The 21,072-nt window shown below is 40.5% G+C and overlaps 1 protein-coding gene across 1 annotated transcript in view; it reads right to left on the bottom strand.

Moving 5' to 3' along the window:
* Positions 1-13,889, bottom strand: part of LOC139412642 (inactive phospholipase D5-like) — a 72,335-nt gene extending 58,446 nt beyond the window's left edge. Inside the window, exon 1 of the mRNA XM_071159323.1 lies at positions 13,764-13,889. Within this exon, the coding sequence (XP_071015424.1) occupies positions 13,764-13,889 (126 nt within the window). The remainder of the gene's footprint in view (positions 1-13,763) is intronic.
* Between the last annotated feature and the right edge of the window lie 7,183 nt (positions 13,890-21,072).

The raw sequence follows: 21,072 nt of genomic DNA, 5'->3' as shown, positions 1-21,072 counted from the left end.
GATAATAGTAATGGTCCCCACGTCAACAATACTGATAATAGTAATGGTCCCCACGTCAACAATACTGATAATAGTAATGGTCCCCACGTCAACAATACTGATAATAGTAATGGTCCCCACTTCAACAATACTGATAATAGTAATGGTCCCCACGTCAATAATACTGATAATAGTAATGGTCCCCACGTCAACAATACTGATAATAGTAATGGTCCCCACTTCAACAATACTGATAAAAGTAATGGTCCCCACTTCAATAATACTGATGGTCACTTAGCCGGCAGTACAAATGCATATTTCAGAAAGCTGTGATTAACAATGCTATTACGAAACAATGGGGAACTATCTACAGTTATGCATAATACACATGGAAGTTCAATGCCTTAAGTGCAGAGGGGATTTGAATAAACTATATTAGGCCAATGTGTCTGACATAGACGTTAGATAAGTCTACAGGGAGGAATAAAAATAGCATAAATAGGAAAGTATACCAGTTTCATTTGAGGACCAGGATGTTGACAACTGTGCCATACAGATTGCAAAATAGTTGGGAAGAAATTTTTGATGTACCGATTCCATGGTACAGGGTGTATGAGTTGATATATAAAACAACGCAAGATTCAAGACTTCGTGTTTTTCAGCTAAAATTATTATATAGAATTCTTGCCACCAACAAAATGTTGAATATTTGGGGCATAAAATCATCGAAGCTCTGCAGATTTTGTTGTGAGGATACAGAATCAATAGACCATTTATTTTGGTATTGCCCTCAGGTAGCCTGTTTCTGGTCTCAGGTTCAGGAATGGCTGAAAATGTATAACATTGATCTATAACTGACCCTAGAAATATTATTGATAGGAGATCTGGAGAGACCGGGTCAGTCAATTACTAATATACTAATACTCTTAGTAAAAGTATTTATCTTCTACATGCAATCTGTAGATTCTATTCGATTAGATAGATTGAAATTGTATGTTAAACATCATAGTATAGTTGAAAGATATGTGTTGCATAGAAACACGAAGTGGGTGGCCAGCAGATATAGATGTGATGGGCTGAGGGAAGCTGAGGGTTGGTATGGGCTGAGGGAAGCTGAGGGTTGGTATGTGGAATTGGAGACAAGTCGGAGTGGAGTTGCTGTGTGAGAGAGAGAATGATGGGATGGGCTGAGGGAAGCTGAGGGTTGGGATGTGGAATTGGAGACAAGTGGGAGTGGAGTTGCTGTGTGAGAGAGAGAATGATGGGATGGGCTGAGGGAATCTGAGGGTTGGTATGTGGAATTGGAGACAAGTCGGAGTGGAGTTGCTGTGTGAGAGAGAGAATGATGGGATGGGCTGAGGGAAGCTGAGGGTTGGGATGTGGAATTGGAGACAAGTGGGAGTGGAGTTGCTGTGTGAGAGAGAGAATGATGGGATGGGCTGAGGGAAGCTGAGGGTTGGGATGGGCTGAGGGAAGCTGAGGGTTGGGATGGGCTGAGGGAAGCTGAGGGTTAGGATGTGGAATTGGAGACAAGTGGGAATGGAGTTGCTGTGTGAGAGAGAGAATGATGGGATGGGCTGAGGGAAGCTGAGGGTTGGGATGGGCTGAGGGAAGCTGAGGGTTGGGATGGGCTGAGGGAAGCTGAGGGCTGGGATGTGGAATTGGAGACAAGTCGGAGTGGAGTTGCTGTGTGAGAGAGAGAATGATGGGATGGGCTGAGGGAAGCTGAGGGTTGGGATGTGGAATTGGAGACAAGTCGGAGTGGAGTTGCTGTGTGAGAGAGAGAATGATGGGATGGGCTGAGGGAAGCTGAGGGTTGGGATGTGGAATTGGAGACAAGTCGGAGTGGAGTTGCTGTGTGAGAGAGAGAATGATGGTCAAAAGATAAAGGAGAAAATAAATAAATAAACACATACAAGAACACACACATACATGTAATAGTGCCAGACATGCACACAGACATATAAAGTAGGCATTGCTGTTATGATTTCAGTTGTCCTTGATGTCCTTTGTTTTTAATTTATAGATAATTTTTTTTTGCATTGTTGTTTGCTGTTTCTTCTGTCTTTTCCTTTTTTCTCTTTAGTTCATTTTCTTGGTTGTTGGTGCATTGGGGGGTTCTTGGGGGGGAATTCAATTAATTGTATTTTTCTTCTTCCAGGGGGGTGGGGGTGGGGGGGCTGTGGGAGAGGTCTCAAATGGTTGAGGGACAGCAATTGGGGAACTGTGGGGGACCTTGGAGGGTTCGGGTTTCACAAGATTGTGATCATGAAAAAGGAAACTATGACAACTAAGACATATATTTTATATCACTATCATGCACAAGCACCCTCACACATAAGGATGGCTCTGTTGCGGAAAGACTGATACATGTTTGATAGTGTCTTGATGCTATGTTGTTTGTCCTTCATGTTCTAATACTTTAATGTTACCCCTTCCTTGTGTCTTTTGTAATAAATAATCATTTAAAACATTAAAAAAATTAAAACATTCTACAGGGTCAAGTACGTGTGTGTGTCTGCGATTTGGAAATGTCTGGTGCTTTTTTAAATGTTACCTTTATTTAACCAGGTAGGCAAGTTGAGAACAAGTTCTCATTTACAATTGCGACCTGGCCAAGATAAAGCAAAGCAGTTCGAAACATACAACACAGAGTTACACGGAGTAAAACAAACATACAGTCAATAATATAGTAGAAAAATAAGTCTATATACAAATGTGAGCAAATGAGGTGAGATAAGGGAGGTAAAGGCAAACAAAGGCCATAGTGGCGAAGTAAATACAATATAGCAAGTAAAACACTGGAATGGTAGATTTGCAGTGGAAGAATGTGCAACGTAGAAATATAAATAATGGGGTGCAAAGGAGCAAAATAAATAAATAAATAAATAAATACAGTAGGGGAAGCGGTAGTTGTTTGGGCTAAATTATAGATTGGCTATGTACAGGTGCAGTAATCAGTAAGCTGCTCTGACAGCTGGTGCTTAAAGCTAGTGAGGGAGATGTGTTTCCAGTTTCAGAGATTTTTGAGGTTCGTTCCAGTCATTGGCAGCAGAGAACTGAAAGGAGAGTGGCCAAAGGAAGAATTGGCTTTGGGGGTGACCAGAGAGATATACCTGCTGGAGCGCGTGCTACAGGTGGGTGCTGCTATGGTGACCAGCGAGCTGAGATAAGGGGGGACTTTACCTAGCAGGGTCTTGTAGATGACCTGGAGCCAGTGGGTTTGGCGACGAGTAATGAAGCGAGGGCCAGCCAACGAGAGCATACAGGTCGCAGTGGTGGGTTGTATATGGGGCTTTGGTGACCAAACGGATGGCACTGTGATAGACAGCATCCAATTTATTGATTAGGGTATTGGAGGGTATTTTGTAAATGACATTGCCGAAGTCGAGGATCGGTAGGATGGTCAGTTTTACAAAGGTATGTTTGGCGGCATGAGTGAAGGATGCTTTGTTGCGAAATAGGAAGCCAATTCTAGATTTAACTTTGGATTGGAGATGTTTAATGTGAGTCTGGAAGGAGAGTTCACAGTCTAACCAGACACCTAGGTATTTGTAGTTGTCCACATATTCTAAGTCAGAACCGTCCAGAGTAGTGATGCTAGACGGGCGGGCAGGTGCGGGCAGCGATCGGTTGAAGAGCATGCATTTAGTTTTACTTGTATTTAAGAGCAATTGGAGGCCACGGAAGGAGAGTTGTATGGCATTGAAGCTTGCCTGGAGGGTTGTTAACACAGTGTCCAAAGAAGGGCCAGAAGTATACAGAATGGTGTCGTCTGCGTAGAGGTGGATCAGAGACTCACCAGCAGCAAGAGCGACATCATTGATGTATACAGAGAAGAGAGTCGTCCCAAGAATTGAACCCTGTGGCACCCCCATAGAGACTGCCAGAGGCCCTCTGATTTGACACACTGAACTCTATCAGAGAAGTAGTTGGTGAACCAGGTGAGGCAATCATTTGAGAAACCAAGGCTATTGAGTCTGCCGATGAGGATGTGGTGATTTACCTGGCCAAGGCTTTCGACTCTGTCAATGAATAAGGCTGCCCAGTATTGTTTCTTATCGATGGCGGTTAAGATATTGTTTAGGACCTTGAGCAGGTCTTGAGGGTTGGGGCTGAACCGTTACTGAAGCGAGGTACCCTATAATGGTTTACCAGGTCAGACCTGACAGTTGAGATGATGAATAAAAAGTAATAGGAGTCGGATGCATATGGAGAATATACAACAACCTTTTGTATTAACCTGACATACCATAGAAGTTGGCTATCAGGATAGCTTACTATTCCTATTGATTTAATTCAAAATAGCTGTTCAATAGATTTTGAAACCTACTGTAGTTTTACTTATTGTTTTCCATGATAATAGTGATGCATCTTACAATTCCCAAAATACATACTGTATGTGCATAAAATGGAGAGCAAAAATTCCTTTTATCAATGACTCAAGCCAATTTACAGTAGGCTAAGCATTATACTAAGTAGACTAAGTAGATGAGCAGTAGACTAAGTATACTTTATAGTACAGTATACCTTACAGTAGACTAAAGTATACTGTACATCGACTTATATTACACTAAGTTAACTTTACAGTAGACTATGCAGTAGACTAAGCCAGAACCTACACTGTGAGGGCTGATATAGTATGGTCTGAAGGTTTGCTTCATTGGTCCCACTGGAGCCGTATGACAGAGAATCAACCAGCAGTGTGTCGGCCTGCTCTGAGTTAGCAGGATTAGACATGGCCCATCTGCCCTGTCTAATGAGCACGTACACACACACACACACATGCGCGCACGTAGAAAACCACAAGCAAACCCGTGTCATTATCTCGATGCAGATGCATGCCTCTCCCACTACTGGAATCATTGTTTTGTTGAACAACAAGTTAAAGGATAGTCATAATAGAATCACTTCTGTCATTCCAACCAATGACCGTTTGGTTACTGGCCGAACATGAACTGCTAAGCTACCTCCCGCCAGCGTCATGTCATTACAGAAAGTGTTTGTGTGCGTGTCAAATAAAATTGTATTTGTCACATGCTTCGTTGCAAAACAGCTGTAAACTAACAGTGAAATGCTTACTTACTGGTCATTTTTCAATATGAAAATCCTCAGCAATCTACAAACAATACCCCATAATGACAAAGTGAAAACAGAAATACCATTTAATTGATTGGACATGATTTGGAAAGGTACACATGTATTTATAAAGGTCCCACAGTTGACAGCACGTGTCAGAGTAAAAACCAAGCCATGAGGTCGAAGGAATTGTCCATAGATCTCTGAGACAGGATTGTGTAGAGGCACAGATCTGGGGTAGGGTGCCAAAACATTTCTGCAGCATTGAAGGTCCCCATGAACACAGTGGCCTCCATCATTCTTAAATGGAAGAAGTTTGGAACCACCAAGACTCTTCCTAGAGCTGGCCGCCCAGCCAAACTGAGCAATCGGGTGAGAAGGTCACTCTGACGGAGCTCTATCTCCATTCATCATCTCTAGCTCTATGTAATCCATTTTAAAATAAGTCTGTAAAGTAACAAAATGTGGAACAAGTAAAGGGGTCTGAATACTTTCTGACTGCACTGTATGTAGATTCTCACAAATTGTTATGGTGCCATGTAAATTAAAGCTCAAAGCCGCCTGCATCACTTCCGTTAGACCATAACATTGAGGTCCTTGGCTCTTCTTTTAGGCTTGATGATAGCACCCTCTGCTGTATCTGTGGCTATAGTGGCCAATGTGCCACATACAGTCGTGGCCAAAAGTTGAGAATGACACAAATATACATTTTCACAAAGTCTACTGCCTCAGTTTGTATGATGGCAATTTGCATCTACTCCAGAATGTTATGAAGAGTGATCAGATGAATTGCAAAGTTCCTCTTTGCCATGCAAATGAACTGAATCCCCAAAAAACATTTCCACTGCATTTCAGCCCTGCCACAAAAGGACCAGCTGACATCATGTCTGTGATTCTCTCGTTAACACAGGTGTGAGTGTTGAAGAGGACAAGGCTGGAGATCGCTCTGTCATGCTGATTGAGTTCGAATAACAGACTGGAAGCTTCAAAAGGAGGGTGGTGCTTGGAGTCATTGTTCTTCCTCTGTCAACCATGGTTACCTGCAAGGAAACGTTATCATTGCTTTGCACAAAAAGGGGTTCACAGGCAAGGATATTGCTGCCAATAAGATTGCACCTAAATCAACCATTTATCGGATCATCAAGAACATCAAGGAGAGCGGTTCAATTGTTGTGAAGAAGGCTTCAGGGCTCCCCAAGAAAGTCCAGCAAGCGCCAGGACAGTCTCCTAAAGTTGATTAAGCTGCGGGATCGGGGCACCACCAGTACAGAGCTTGCTCAGGAATGGCAGCAGGCAGGTGTGAGTGCATCTGCACGTACAGTGAGGCGAAGACTTTGAGGATGGCCTGGTGTCAAGAAGGGCAGCAAAGAAGCCACTTCTCTCAGGAAAAACATCAGGGACAGACTGATATTCTGCAAAAGGTACAGGGATTGGACTGCTGAGGACTGGGGTATAGTCATTTTCTCTGATGAATCCCCTTTCCGATTGTTTGGGGCATCCGGAAAAAAGCTTGTCCGGAGGAGACAAGGTAAGTGCTACCATCAGTCCTGTGTCATGCCAACAGTAAAGCATCCTGAGACCATTCATGTGTGTGGTTGCTTCTCAGCCAAGGGAGTGGGCTCACTCACAATTTTTCCTAAGAACACAGCCATGAATAAAGAATGGTACCAACACATCCCCGAGAGCAACTTCTCCCAACCATCCAGGAACAGTTTGGTGACAAACAATGCCTTTTCCAGCATGATGGAGCACCTTGCCATAAGACAAAAGTGATAACTAAGTGGCTCGGGGAACAAAACATCAATATTTTGGGCCCATGGCCAGGAAACTCCCCAGACCTTAATCCCATTGAGAACTTGTGGTCAATCCTCAAGAGGCGGGTGGACAAACAAAAACCCACAAATTCTGACAAACTCCAAGCATTGATTATGCAAGAATGGCCTACCATCAATGGCCAAGAAGTTAATTGACAGCATGCCAGGGCAGATTGCAGAGGTCTTGAAAAAGAAGGGTCAACACTGCAAATATTAACTCTTTGCATCAACTTCATATTAATTGTCAATAAACACATGACACTTATGAAATGCTTGTAATTATACTTCAGTATTTCATAGTAACATCTGACAAAAATATCTAAAGACACTGAAGCAGCAAACTTTGTGAATATTAATATTTGTGTCATTCTCAAAACATTTGGCCACGACTGTAGACAAATACTGGACAGTAAGGCTCTGTAGTGTTGTCATGGTCTATTGTTGCTCTGTAATATCAAAACCAATGCTTGCCAAGCTAAACTAAAACTTTATTCTCATTTATCTTTCATCTCCCTGATGTAGCTCCTGGTGTAGCTTCCCCAGGCTGATGGTTTAATGTGTCCGTACAGTACATTGGGGTTTTCTTGCTACTGTCAGCTCAGATGTAAGAAAAACTCAATCACAATGCATAAAACATCTAATAAACCCTACATTTATTGAAGACATTTTTTATGTTTGAATTAAACTATGATGATGACGAAACAACAGTTTCACTCATACCCTTGGTAGAGGAGAAAGTTTGGAAGTAAAAGCTTAGTTGGCAAGTCTACAAGTTGATGCAATGGTTCTTGTCATTTCAGGTCATAACTAACACTTTGATGATTGGGGGATGGAATGTGGGGTGAGTGTGGTACCAGCAGAGACAAGGTTGTGCCTGAACTGTCCCTTATCTTTAACTCTAACAGACATTGAGGAAACGGGCGAGAAGGCAGGCTGTCAGACCTGGAAATTGATTTGATTAGTTTTACTGTCACAGTTAGGGGTTTTTCAATCTCTCCCTGAGAAGAAAACTGCTCTGGACACTCTGCACCCTGTTGGGAGGCTGACTACCATTTGCCATAGTAGAAAGGTTCTCTTGCATCAATACACTCAACCTGCAAAGTTCAAAGGCACTATAACTAAGGCAATGTGTCTTACATCTTTAGATCAAACACTGCTCACATACAGCTCTGCTTCTTATTGAACTAGAGAATGCCTCTCCCATGATACCATTCACCTAGCTGCTAGTCTGTTTACCAAGAAACAAAACAGGCTACTGATTTATTTGTTTAGATCCCCAATTAGCCGTTACTAATGCAACAGCTAGGCTACTCTTTCTGTAATTCGACACATCGAACACGAGTTTAGAATGATTATTCCTGCCACCGGTCAAAGCTCTATAAACAAAGCAGCTCACAGCTACACACAATGAAATACCATTTTCTCTGTTCAATTCAACTTTGAAGTAGACTTCTCTGATGCGATTCTGGAGACAAAAAAAACACACACAAAAAAAAAAACACTGAACCGGATTCTTCTGGGAGTCCTAACTCACACAGATAACTCCTCCTCTCCATAGATAACTGGAGTATACATCACTCATCTCACATGGGAGTGAGACAATTTGCCCAGCTGTGTTCTACTAGTGGGAGCTTCCTGACAGGAGGGGACAGATGGTACTGATGTTGAAGGATGTTTTATTTGAGACTTGACATTCTCAAATTCCTTCATATGAACATTGACCAGGGGAGTTTAGCTAGAGGTCATACCCAATGTGATTTGTCATATCAAACACTAGATGGGTTATAAGAATGATTATTTCTGCCTTTAGTCAAAGCTATATAGACGAAGCAGCACACTGCTATAATTACACCTTTATGTCAACAAGGAACACAGACTGAGACCAAGGTCTCTTTTACAGCTGGGCCCTGCGTATACATGGTTACACATACAGTTTAGGCACAATGATTAAGAAACTACACAAGACAAACAAAACGATCACAGATAATACAATTTTTTAAAAATGTTTAAATACAGCAACATATTTAATTTACACACATGTTATTCCCCTAACAGCACAAGAACTTGCATTACCCGAAACAGTTGCAAGCCATACAAAAATAAAAATCCTCCAATAAATATTTAAAATGGGCAACAGAGGGACAAGAGTCTCAAGTTTAAGTTTAGTCTGCAGGCTATTCCATAGGCAAGGAACGTAACAGGAAAAGGCAGCCATACCCAACTCTGTGGAAGTCGCATGGGCCTCAAGATGAGTGATGATAAATAAGAATGTAGCTTATTCAGAAGTGCTTTATAGACAAACACGAGAGCATGTTGTTCTCGTCTCATGGACAGCGAAGTCCAACCCACATTATGATATTAAACACAGTGATGAGTTCTGTAGCTAACACACGTAATAAACCTAATTGAACAATGATAAGTAGCATCCAGCTATTTAAGTGTTGATGCCGTAGCATGCATGTAAATAATATTCCCATAATCTATAACAGACATAAAAGTAGCTTGCACAATTTGTCTTCTATTTGTAGAGGACAAGCATGTCCTGTTTCTATAGAGGAAGCCTAGCTTGATTTTTAGCCGTTTACAAAGTTCGTCAATATGCATTTTAAAAGGCTGTTTATCATCCAACCATATCCCTAAATATTTATATGCAGAGACCTGATTAATTCAAGAACCATCTAAGCTCGTAAGTGCAAGTGTATTTTCAAACAACTTTTTGAACCTATTAAAAATCATAAAATGTGTTTTCGTTGCATTTAAAACAAGTTTCAGCTGTATAAAAGACCCTTGTAATATCTTAAAATCTGTCTCCAATAGTGATAATGCTTGGTCAGCCGTTGAAACGATAGAGTACATGACAGTGTCATCAGCATATAAATGAATTTGGACACTTTTTTATCTCATCACCGATATTGTTTATGTAGAGTGAACAGTAACGGACCAAAGTATAGAACCTTGTGGGACCCCTTTAACCAACTCCAATGGCTCTGACTGGATTCAGTCGACTCTAACAGCCTGACTTCTATCCTTTAGACAGTCATGAAACCAACGACAGGCATCCAGTCCCAGTCCTATTGACGACAGCTTACCCAAAAGTATCGCATGGTCTACAGTGTCAAAAGCTTTAGATAAATCTATGAACAAGGCGGCACAGTACTTTCTATTATCTAGGGCATTAGTAATATAATTTACAACACGTACAGTGGCCATAATAGTACTGTGTTTAGGTCTAAAGCCAGATTGATTACTAGAAAGAGTATTGTTAACAGTTAAAAAAGATTGTAGTTGCCTATTCACCAGTGACTCTAGAATTTTAGCCAAACAGGAGAGCTTAGAGATGGGCCGATAATTATCCAACTCACTACCATCACCTCCCTTCAGGAGTGGTAAAACAAAAGTGTTTTCCCAAGATTTAGGAATCTTTCCTACGACTGATGTTTGATTAAAAATATACGTCACAACACCAGCAATAATAGGTTCCGCAGAAACAATAGACCGGTCAGGATCATGTTGGCCATTTTTTCTTTCAAAATGAAAACCAGCAGAAATAAAATGCTTATTAAAAACATCACAAATTTCAGTTCGGTCACTGATGATCCCAGATTCCGATGTAATTTGCTTCAGCAGGGAAGTCAAGGAGTTTCCTGGTTTAAGTGAGTTAACAGTTTTCCAGAATTTAGAGGGATCACCAGCAGACTCTGTCAGAGCATCAAGAAAATACCTAGATGTTGCCTTTTTTATTCCTCCAGTCCATTTATTTCTCAATTGCCTAAAAAGCAGCCAATCAGCTGTTTCACCAGTTTTCCTTGCCAAGGCCCATGCTTGATTCTTTTGCAGAAAAAGCATTTTCAAATCACAGGAGAACCAAGGATTAGTTAGATTTTTTTACCCTAAGTCGCTTTAATGGGGTGTGTTTTTCAGCCATGAAGGTAAAAATGTATGAAAAGAAAGAGAACGTTAAAACTGGATCCATTATGCAGTTTACGGATAAAAGCTCTAAATAATAAAGGTCATGGATAAAGGCTTGCTCTGAGAAGTGTTTATAGTTTCTCTTTCGAATTATATGGGGGTCAGGGTTTTTTAGCCTAGTATCTCTGATACATGCAATAGGGCAGTGGTCACTGATGTCATTAGCAAATAACCCACTAGCTATATATTTGTGAGGTGTATTAATTTAGATTTTTATCATCTTTTAGAGTTCAACTTCAAAGGAGACTTATCAGTCAAATATATTTGATAAAGTCCTTTTTACATCAGCAGTTGTCACAAAGTGCTTATACCGTCACGCAGACAAAAAATCCCATAGAGCAAGCAATTCAGATTTGGAAGCACACTGGCTAGGAAAAACTCCCTGGAAAATGGAGGAACCTAGGAAGAGAGGAACCAGGTACCGAGGTGTGGCCAGTCCTCTTCTGGCTGTGCCGCGTGGAGATTGTAAGAGTACATGGCCATTAAGACCAGATCGTTCTTCAAGACATTCAAATGTTCATAGATGACCAGCAGGGTCAAATAACCACAGTGGTTATAGATGGTGCAACAGTTCAACACCTCAGGAGGAAATGTGAGTTGGCTTTTCAAAGCTGAGCATTCAGAAGTCGAGACAGCAGGTGCGAGAGAGAGCGAGAGATGTGATATTCTGATATGGGAGGCAGCAGGGCACTATCCAGTAAATTAAAAACAGAACCGGCTTCTCCTGGAAGTCCTAACCAATGAGATATATATATATATATATTTACTGTGTGTGTATACACACACACACACGATGACTGATAGGGGGGTGCTGTGTTGAAGCCACCATACCTGCATCTTGGCACTCCCCCACCGTTGTAAAAAAACATTTTGGAAGCTATATAAATGTTATTTGTTTTTTCCACATGTTTTTCTATTAGACACGTTTATGCATACTTTTAAAATTATATTATGTGAACTAAACATAAAAAATTTAAGAAATCCTTAAAATAAAATGTTTATATTATTAATGTTACTGTCCACACAAAAACAACAAAGATACCTAAATACATGTAATTTTGTCCTTAAAACATTTAATTGAAATACTAAGGGTGGCAGGTAGCCTAGCGGTTAGAGTGTTGGGCCAGTAACCAAAAGTTTGCTAGTTTGAATCCCTGAGCTGACTAGGTGAAAAATCTGTTGATCTGCCCTTGAGCAAGGCACTTAACCCTAATTGCTTCAGGGTCACCATCAATAATGGCTAATCCCATGCTGTGACCTCACAGAGGGTGTCTCAGGGTGTGTGGGATATGCAAAAAAAAATCAACTTCACACCACACACTTGAACAGGTTACACACTTGTACATTTGTGAAACAGGACAAATACAAGCACTCCCTACTTGACCTTTGAATTCCATTCATTCCTATGAGGGAGTGTCAACCTGTGGCTTTAAACCCAGCATGATCAATCCAGGGTTTATATACATAATTTGTCCTAACTCATACAGATAACTCCTCATCTCAGTGCAAAATAAACTCTCACTATGTGGTGTGATATGATGGGTTCAGCAGGGGTTCACCCACACAGTCCACTGAGTCCAGGGGATACTGAGAGTAGAACATCTGCAATAACACCTTGCCATTTACAATCTTCACTGCTTTATGTCAACAGCACTGCTTTATGTCAACAGCAAGCATAGCACCTCTACAGCTTCATGCCACAGCACGACTCTCCCGAGCAATTTCCCCAAGCCTCTTGGCGCTCGCTGTTTATGAGTTTCCGAGTTCTCCTAGCAAAACAAAGATTACACCCCATTCCCACCTTTCACAGTTGATTTAAGGTGAGTGACGGTTCATGACTACAGATCTGTTTATTTATCCCTCCAAGACTCAAGTTTCACCAAAGCAAGGTGTTACAGAATACATCATCTCAAGTGTTGTTTTGTTGTCGGTAATTAGCTCTTCTATTGCCCTGTTCAAAAATACAGTAAAATTGCATACTTTATTGCTCAAGACATACTTTACTGTTTCTACAACTTTCTCTGTAGAAAGAGTGAAACTCAGAAAGGACACGGCTTCATCAAACCATTCAATTGGTTTTGGATTTAGGGGTAAGAGCTGGCTAACTGGGTGCTGTGACAAGACAGGCAGCCAGGAGGAGTGCAGAACTCTCTCCTCTCCTCCTCTTTTGGTAAGCAGTGAGAACAGACAGCTGGGCTTGGAAAGCATCGCATATAAACACGGCCCAATCCCTTTGAACAATCAAATATTCAACGCACCATTTCCAGTTCAAACTGCTGGCCGCAGGCTAGACACGAGGGTAAACATTCACTGGACCATATCTACAGGCACATTTGCGTTTTTATAGATGCCTTGATATAATATAAATAGAAACCTTTTAAGACACACCGACTGGAAGCAAGCCAAGAAACTCGCTTTTCTTTGTCGGACTCATATGGACCTCCTTCAATAAGAAGAGCACTTTGAAGCATTACTTACAGATAAATCAGTTTTGGTTCAGAGCACGGCTACGAGGAGAACATTAGGCTCAATCCACTAAGAGCATCAACTGAGCACAGGGAGAATTTACATACAGTACAGTCTGACTCAGTGGTTGCAGCAGCTTATCCAATAGACTTCTGGACCCTAACTTCTACACTGTAAAGAAGAGTAATTGATAACACAACACCAGTCTACAGCAATAACGTTCAACTGTATCGTTAATGCAGAAAATGAAGTCGCTACTAGAGCAGATAAGATCATTCAGCAGGCAATATATAGCAAATAACCACTGGAAATGCTAACACAAAACACTCAAGTATAGAAACAACCAGATAAAAATACCTAATAGACAACAACTTGCAAACAGAGATAGAACAGCCATGAGAAATCTATAGATTTCACAGTTACAGCAACTTATTAGACAACAGTCCCTTGGCTTACATGTTCAAGTTTTTTCTCTTTCCTGCGGAGCCAGATGCCCGCAGAGTAATCCTGCTGCTGGACGGTTCTGTAGATGGTATTAGCGGGGACCACTGGGGGACCACCCCCTTTCAGCTGGAGCTCCATAAAGTCCCCTGACAGCAGCTTGGCTCATGGCAGGTTGGGCTGGAGAAGCCCTCTGTTCAGCCCCCTGGAGTGGGGCTCCACCCTAGCTGTATGACTCATTGATCCCATGTGTTGTGTTGCTGATGCAGCGTGACGGAAGAAGAAGAGACCCCCGTCAGGATCAGACCCCAGTAGAGTCAGCAACACTGCCGTCGGTGCTGGCCAACCTGGTCTCAGAGCATTTAGTATTATTCTGTATGTAAATCTGACACTCCATTTAGTATGATATGTTACGTTTGGTGTATATATATATATATATATATATATATATATATATATATATATATATTCATTTGTGGATGTCCATCACCTGTTTTGTATGATATTACGTATTACAATTAGTATTATATGTTACGAATCTGCAAAACGTTCAATATGTTACACATTTCCAAACGTTCAATATGTTACAAATTCACAAAACGTATGATATGTTATGGATTCTAGTTAGGTGGCTACTGTTAGGTAGCTGGCTAACATTAGCTAGGCTAGGGGTTAGGGTTAAGTTAGTTTTAAGTTTAGGAGTTAGGTTAAAGGTTTAAGGTTAGGGAAGGGTTAGCTAACATGCTAAGTTTTTTCAAAGTAGCTAAAATGTATAGTTGAAAAACTGCTGATTAGCTAAAATGCTAAAGTTGTCCGTGATAAGATTTGAACTCTCAACCTTTGGGTTGCTAGACGTTTGCGTTATACACCTTCCCATCCACTCTATTTTTGTTTTTGCCTTAAGTAACCATCTGGTTTATGTAACCATACTGTATCATACTAATTTGAGTGACCCGGATTTACGTTTACTATGCTACGCCTAGTCTATGAGACTAGGCTTTACTGGCAGAGGTAGGAGGCTCTCTCTCTCCATCTCCCCCTCATGTCTGTTTCTCGGTCTTTCTATTTCTCTCCACCACTCTCCTCTCTGTCTTTACCTCCACAACTCTCCATCTCAAGCAGGGATATCCTTGATCATCAGAGGGAGCCTTCACAGACACACAAAGATATACACACGCATACATAAATGGCAGAATGCCCGCACACACACACACACACACCAATATGTATGATCCGCAGTTACCTCTGCTCACCTCCGCCCATCACAAGTCAAACAGGCAACAGAGCTTGAAGTCTAATTACCTCAACCTCTTTTTCCAGAGGAACAGTCAGAGCTCCTTAATTAGGACTCATTGTAGCATGAAAGTCTGCCTTCAAATAAAATCAAATTAAAGATTTGCAGGTGTTAAAGCAGGTGCAGAGAAATGCTTATGTTACCAGCTCCAACAGGGCAGTAGAATGTCTCGCATATACAATTCAAATACACAAATAATCAAAAACCTAAACAGAAATAACAATCAAGAGTAGATACAGGGTGAGAATGTGTCAGAATCCAGAATATACAGTAAATACGTGGTATGTATAGATAGTATATACTTAGGACGAATAATTATAACTTCCTGGAATAACTTCCTGATGAATAGAGATAACACTGGACTATTTTCACCTACACTACCCTTTCATTTGTTGGGACTCACAGTAGGTGAATAATTCAGCTGGACTTTCACCATTGTTATAGTTTCGGTAGGTGTCACATAGTTTGGAGATATTACTTAGCACAAAAGACATAGGAGACATAGGAGATCACTCAACCAGCCCATTAATGACAGTGTCTAGCTGCTTTACTTTTAGTAGCAATTGTTCATAAAGGCTTGGATCATCCACATGTGCTAAAATTGAGCAATGAGTTTGGAGATATAGATTGAGCTCTCCCAAATGCACAGAACTATAACGCTACATGTACGTTAAAGGATCGATTGAGGTGTATCATTTTATTTAGGATCAATAGCAAATGTCTGATTCTTAATTACCCGATTATCTTAACCTTTCAGACAACCATTTACATTATCACTATGAAGTTTCCCACGTTACTCTATCAATATCTGCACTGCATTATTCTATTTAACTAGGCTAGTCCGTTAAGAACAAATTCTTATTTACAATGACGGCCTACTCCGGCCAACCCTCCCTTAACCCGGACGACGCTGGGACAATTGTGCGCCACCTTATGGTACTCCCGATCACAGCTGGTTGTGATACAGCCCGGGATCAAACCCGGGTCTGTAGTCACGGCTCTAGCACTGGGATGCAGTGCCTTAGACCACTACGCCACTCGGTCCAAAAGAACAACATCAAATGAAGCTGAGTCATGTTTGTATCTTTGCAAGGAGAGGCAGGTGTTGTGCCCTCCTGGTTCTTGTTAAAGGTTGCCGTCAATCCCATTATATTCCAATCACATTCTCTACCATAAGAGCCTATCAGAGAAGCATCAGGAGTCCATCCAGCATACTGAACTCTGGCCAACATTATAACTACCACTGGGCCCACCTTCTGGCTCTGGTTCAGAGACTAAAATACAATTGATCTTGATCTGAAGTTAGCCTAGAATAAGAAGATAGCTAAACTGTAAAACAAATTCTGTTGTTTTTACAGTAATGTACTGGCAGCCAGTAACATGTAAATTACTATTTAAAAAAAAGGTACAGTATGATACCATAAATACTGTTAAACCAAAGTTTATTTGGAATATATGGTAACATACTGTACTTTTTTACAATCATTTGCAGATAACTATCTGCCAGAAAAGTGCCTGTATAAACAGCAGGATTGTTTTACAGTGTAAACTACACATACTTAAACTATAATTTAAAATAATTGGGATCACTGCAATTTTACTTCATGGCAATTAATTATCAAACTAATGTCGGCATATGAGACATTTTTTACTTGCTTCCAAAGTTGTTTTCCCCCTGCACACATAAAGGAGAATGTGTGGGATATGATATTAAAAATAGTTTGCAAATTAGGACATTATGTGGATGCCATAACCAGCGGCGGCAGATTAGGTTGCACCTTGTCCAATTTTACCCAGCGATATTTAAACGAGCCATGAAATGACTTAGTAAACACGTCAACGGGAGCTACGGTAAACAAATATAGCCTCGTATGGTTTACAAAAATACGTCTTTAAAATCCACCAATGAATAATGCCACTGGATTTAAATAAAAGGTTAAATATATAAATACGGTATATATTTGTTTATTGAACAGAAATGCATACTGTGCCGCTTTAAATGACATTACAACTTCAAAGTCTTAAAATATAGATAAATATGCTGCGCTTCAATTGAATACTTTCTCAGCATCAAAGGATTAGGCACAACAAAGTCTAACAAAAAGTATTATCAACTGACACCATGAAAAAAAGCCTTAAAGGCCCTTTGAGCCGTGTACTTGCAGGTTGCAGCCAAACAGACAATATATTATTAATTAAACCAGCTTTAACTAATGCAGTCCATCCTGATAGAAGCAAGAAAATCAGCGAGCGCAAGTATCTATCTAAAGCTGCTATGGGTGATAAGGTAAAACGGTGATTCGTAGGTTGAATACCGTTCTGCTAAATCCAGAGGTTAGACTGCTATTGTGTTGTATTGTCTTTCGTAGTGCGTATTAATCCCCCACCATCATATTCTGCGAACATTCAGTACTTATTGTTTTTCATTCCCATTTCATATAAAACATATGGCATTTTGTCCCCAGTCCCTGGAATTGGGACCGATAATTAATTGCCTTTGTGACAATCTCTGTACTAACCGGATTCATTATTATTCACTGTGCATGAAATTGAGGATAAACTTTGGTCATTCGTTGGGTCTTTCGACTGCTTCAAATTGAATGTGTAGAACACACCATTATATTGTTCGGGCTAAGAAAAACTTGACCTGCAGTGATTTAATTAAGCAATGTCATATGCATAGCCTCCAATGATTACTCAGCACATGCCTCAGCCAACATCGATATCCCCAAAAACATTCCAAAACATGATCAAAAGGACCTTACCTCCATCTCTCCTCTGCGTCTTCTCTCTCTAGCCAAGGCATTGCAGCTTTTTTATCAACTACCAGTCTTTTTGTTTTGGGATGAATTAGTTGATAAACATTGTGTCACATATCTGGCTAACCCTGAATTAAACAAGGTTCATTGTTATTGTGCTTTGCAGGCTGGCAGAAATGTTTAACTGCCTCTTGTCCTCTAAGGATAATAGGGAGAGAGTTAAGTTTTATAGTAAATTGGATTGATGTCAAGGTTGTCTTTTCCATGGCATTGGAAGTGAATACACCTTTTTGTTTGCTACCATTTTGGGGGTTTGCTTTTGAGGGATGGTCAGACATTTACTCATGCCCCTTTGAGGCTTCACATACTTTAGTTTCCCATTCTATGCACTTAAGTGTCCTCCGTGGATTTGGCGCGAGTGTTGGAAGATGACAGTTTGGGTTTAGCACAATGAATAATGAATGTGATTCAGTGTTGGAGTGAGTTTTCTGTGCTTCTCCCTCCTATAGTCCACTGGGCCCTGGGATGTAGGCTACAGCATGCCTTTAATGTCCACTGGGGATATACTGTTCAGCTTTGACTATCTAGGAAATAAAACTAAAGCTTCTGATACTTAATTAACTGGGTTCCTCTTAGACACCCTGTGCCAAAAGAGTGAAATTATTATTGTACTTACCCTGTCTTGAAGTATGTCATGGTCCTACATTTTGGACATGGTCACCTTGGCAACACCACCCACACACCACATTTTCCTTTGAAGAGAAATACAATAGAAAATGTCTGTCAGTGTCAAAAGATACTCATAGCGTGTACTCTTGTGTTGCCTGAGATTCGTATATCTATGCAACGTTCCAACTTCTATCCTACAGTAGCCTATATGGTTCCATGGCAGTACTGTGCTGGTGATTAAGATGGCCAATTACTGTATGTGTTTTAATAGGGCATGTCTCAGGTGCCAAGTAAAGTTTTCACAGAACCTCTAATGAGAGCTGCTGAGACCCAGGGGACAGCTTGAATCAGGCCATAATACAGACTGCATAGCTGTCACAGAGCATACCACGAAGTGTGTGTAGGAATGCTCTCCTTTTCATGCTAGCGGCTCAGTTTAATCACTGCAAAAACTGTCCCTGGGCTGAGTCAATTAGTTGATTGGGCTTTTCCTCTGCTCGATGAGATAGGCTAATAATAATAAGCAAAAATGTGTATAAGTAGAGGAAGCAGGTTTGGTACACAATAGGCCTCCTACTGTTTTGTTCTTACCCCCAGGCTAACACTGTCCCTGGGCTAGCTTAGCCTGTGTTCACACAAGCAGGGCTAACTGAAACCAACTGTCACTTTCCTGGAGTAGAATGTTCAAATTAGGTAACATCTAAATGGCTAGCCCCAAAAAGTTGGTGCTAACCCTGCTCCAGAACAGGCCAGCTATCCCTGGACTAAGGTTGGTGCTAGCCCAGTTTAGAATGTGTAAGTATGAACACCTTCTTAGTCCCGACCTAAAAGCTCCCGTAGCCCAGTGCTAAAGAGGCTCTTAGTGTGAACACAGCTTATGTTATACCTTTGCAATCAGGGTTTTGTGTTTTTCATGTTCAGGTCACATGGTCAGCAGCAGCTCCTGGCTTTCTAAATAATCACTGTATGTTGTGCATGGCTACCTATTGGATCTCCTGTCTTTTGTGGCCACCTAGTGGATGTTTGTGTTACTCAAAAGCTCAGCACTGAAGAAGCTGGTTTTGAATTCTGTCAGTTGTTCTTGAAATATATTCACAGTACAATATTTTAGAAAAAAGTTTAATTTCAGAATAACCTGCAGTGGATTATAAATCCTAGACTGGTCATGCAAACATCCATGCTATATCAAAGGGCCACACCTAATATACATACAGTTTAATATATTATCTGATTCTATTCATCCAAATTCATTTGCCATCAAATGAGAAAGTCATCTCATCATTTATTACATAATGGCTTTACAAATATTAACTGTAATCATCAATAAACAATTCTTTAATATGGAAAATACTACATGTACAAGATGGTTATCAAAACCGTTTTATATTATTAAACAAACATGTTCAATAATATTACTCATTTGAAATAGAAGGCTTACCATGAAGGACACACTCTAACATTCATCAAACATTTCATTGAGCCCCAACCAGACATTTCCACACGGTCGTCTCCTCAAAATGGCTGATTGCAGTTTCCTTTTTAAAGGGACAGCAGGTACTTGAAATAATCCTATCAGGTACTTCTCCATAGTGATAGACATCTAAAAGGTCCCACCTGTTGCATTCTAATGGTGCGTACATAACCAAGTGGGAATTACCAGTGAAGTAGTAAATATCATTGAGAAAAACTAATGGCCAACAAGCTATAAACTAAAAGTATCATGCTTGTAAACAGATTATCCTGTTCAAAAACCATATTAGTATTTATACATAATATAAATATACATTATAATGATACATTAATTATAAATACTGTTTTTTTGCATTTAACTGCAGAAAATACTGTAGTCAACTGGGTGGGGGATCCTATAGGTTAAGCAAAGATCACATAATTTCATCCAGCTCATCAGGATGGATAAGCCAATTCATTATACTCCTGAGCAAACATTCCATAACTGCAATGGCAGTAAATTATCAACCTCGGCTTTATACCTGTTCTGACAACACACTCCAGGTGGCAGTATGCACCTTTTCAGTTTATTTACCAGCTAATAGAAGTACAGTAGAAAAATAAGAAATTGACTACTTTAAAATGGAGGGAGCCCTCAATGGCGCTGCTCATGCTGTCATAGAAGGACCCTCTATCCACTTCTATGGATTATACAATTACAAACAGGATGTCTCCAACAATTTAATATTGCATTAGTGCATTTTAATATGTTTATATTGCCATCTTTATCTCTCTTGCTCTCTGTCTCTCTCTGTCTTTCTCTGTCTCTCAGTATCGCATGCACTCATGCACATACGTACACACACACACACTTCCCTCTCTTGTACGCTTGTGTGACTGGATAAATGGACAAAATCACAGAATCAGGATCCCCTACAATGGGAAGATTATACACTGGGCTACACTAGGTTAATTTCAAGGGCTTCTCTAATATAATATAAATATTATATGAGACTTTGTGTGGAGGTACAGAGAATTTGTGTAGAACCGGCACTTAATGGATATTATTTATCTGTTGTATAGAGTACGATAACCACACTCAATTTCATAGAATGAAATGTTTGATAGTACAGTATGGTAGACATCTTCATCC

Source organism: Oncorhynchus clarkii, chromosome 1 (genome assembly GCF_045791955.1).
Source record: "Oncorhynchus clarkii lewisi isolate Uvic-CL-2024 chromosome 1, UVic_Ocla_1.0, whole genome shotgun sequence".
Classification (NCBI taxonomy): domain Eukaryota; kingdom Metazoa; phylum Chordata; class Actinopteri; order Salmoniformes; family Salmonidae; genus Oncorhynchus; species Oncorhynchus clarkii.
The sequence above is the reverse complement of the archived record's forward strand: the minus strand, read 5'-3'. Positions and strand labels throughout refer to the sequence as shown.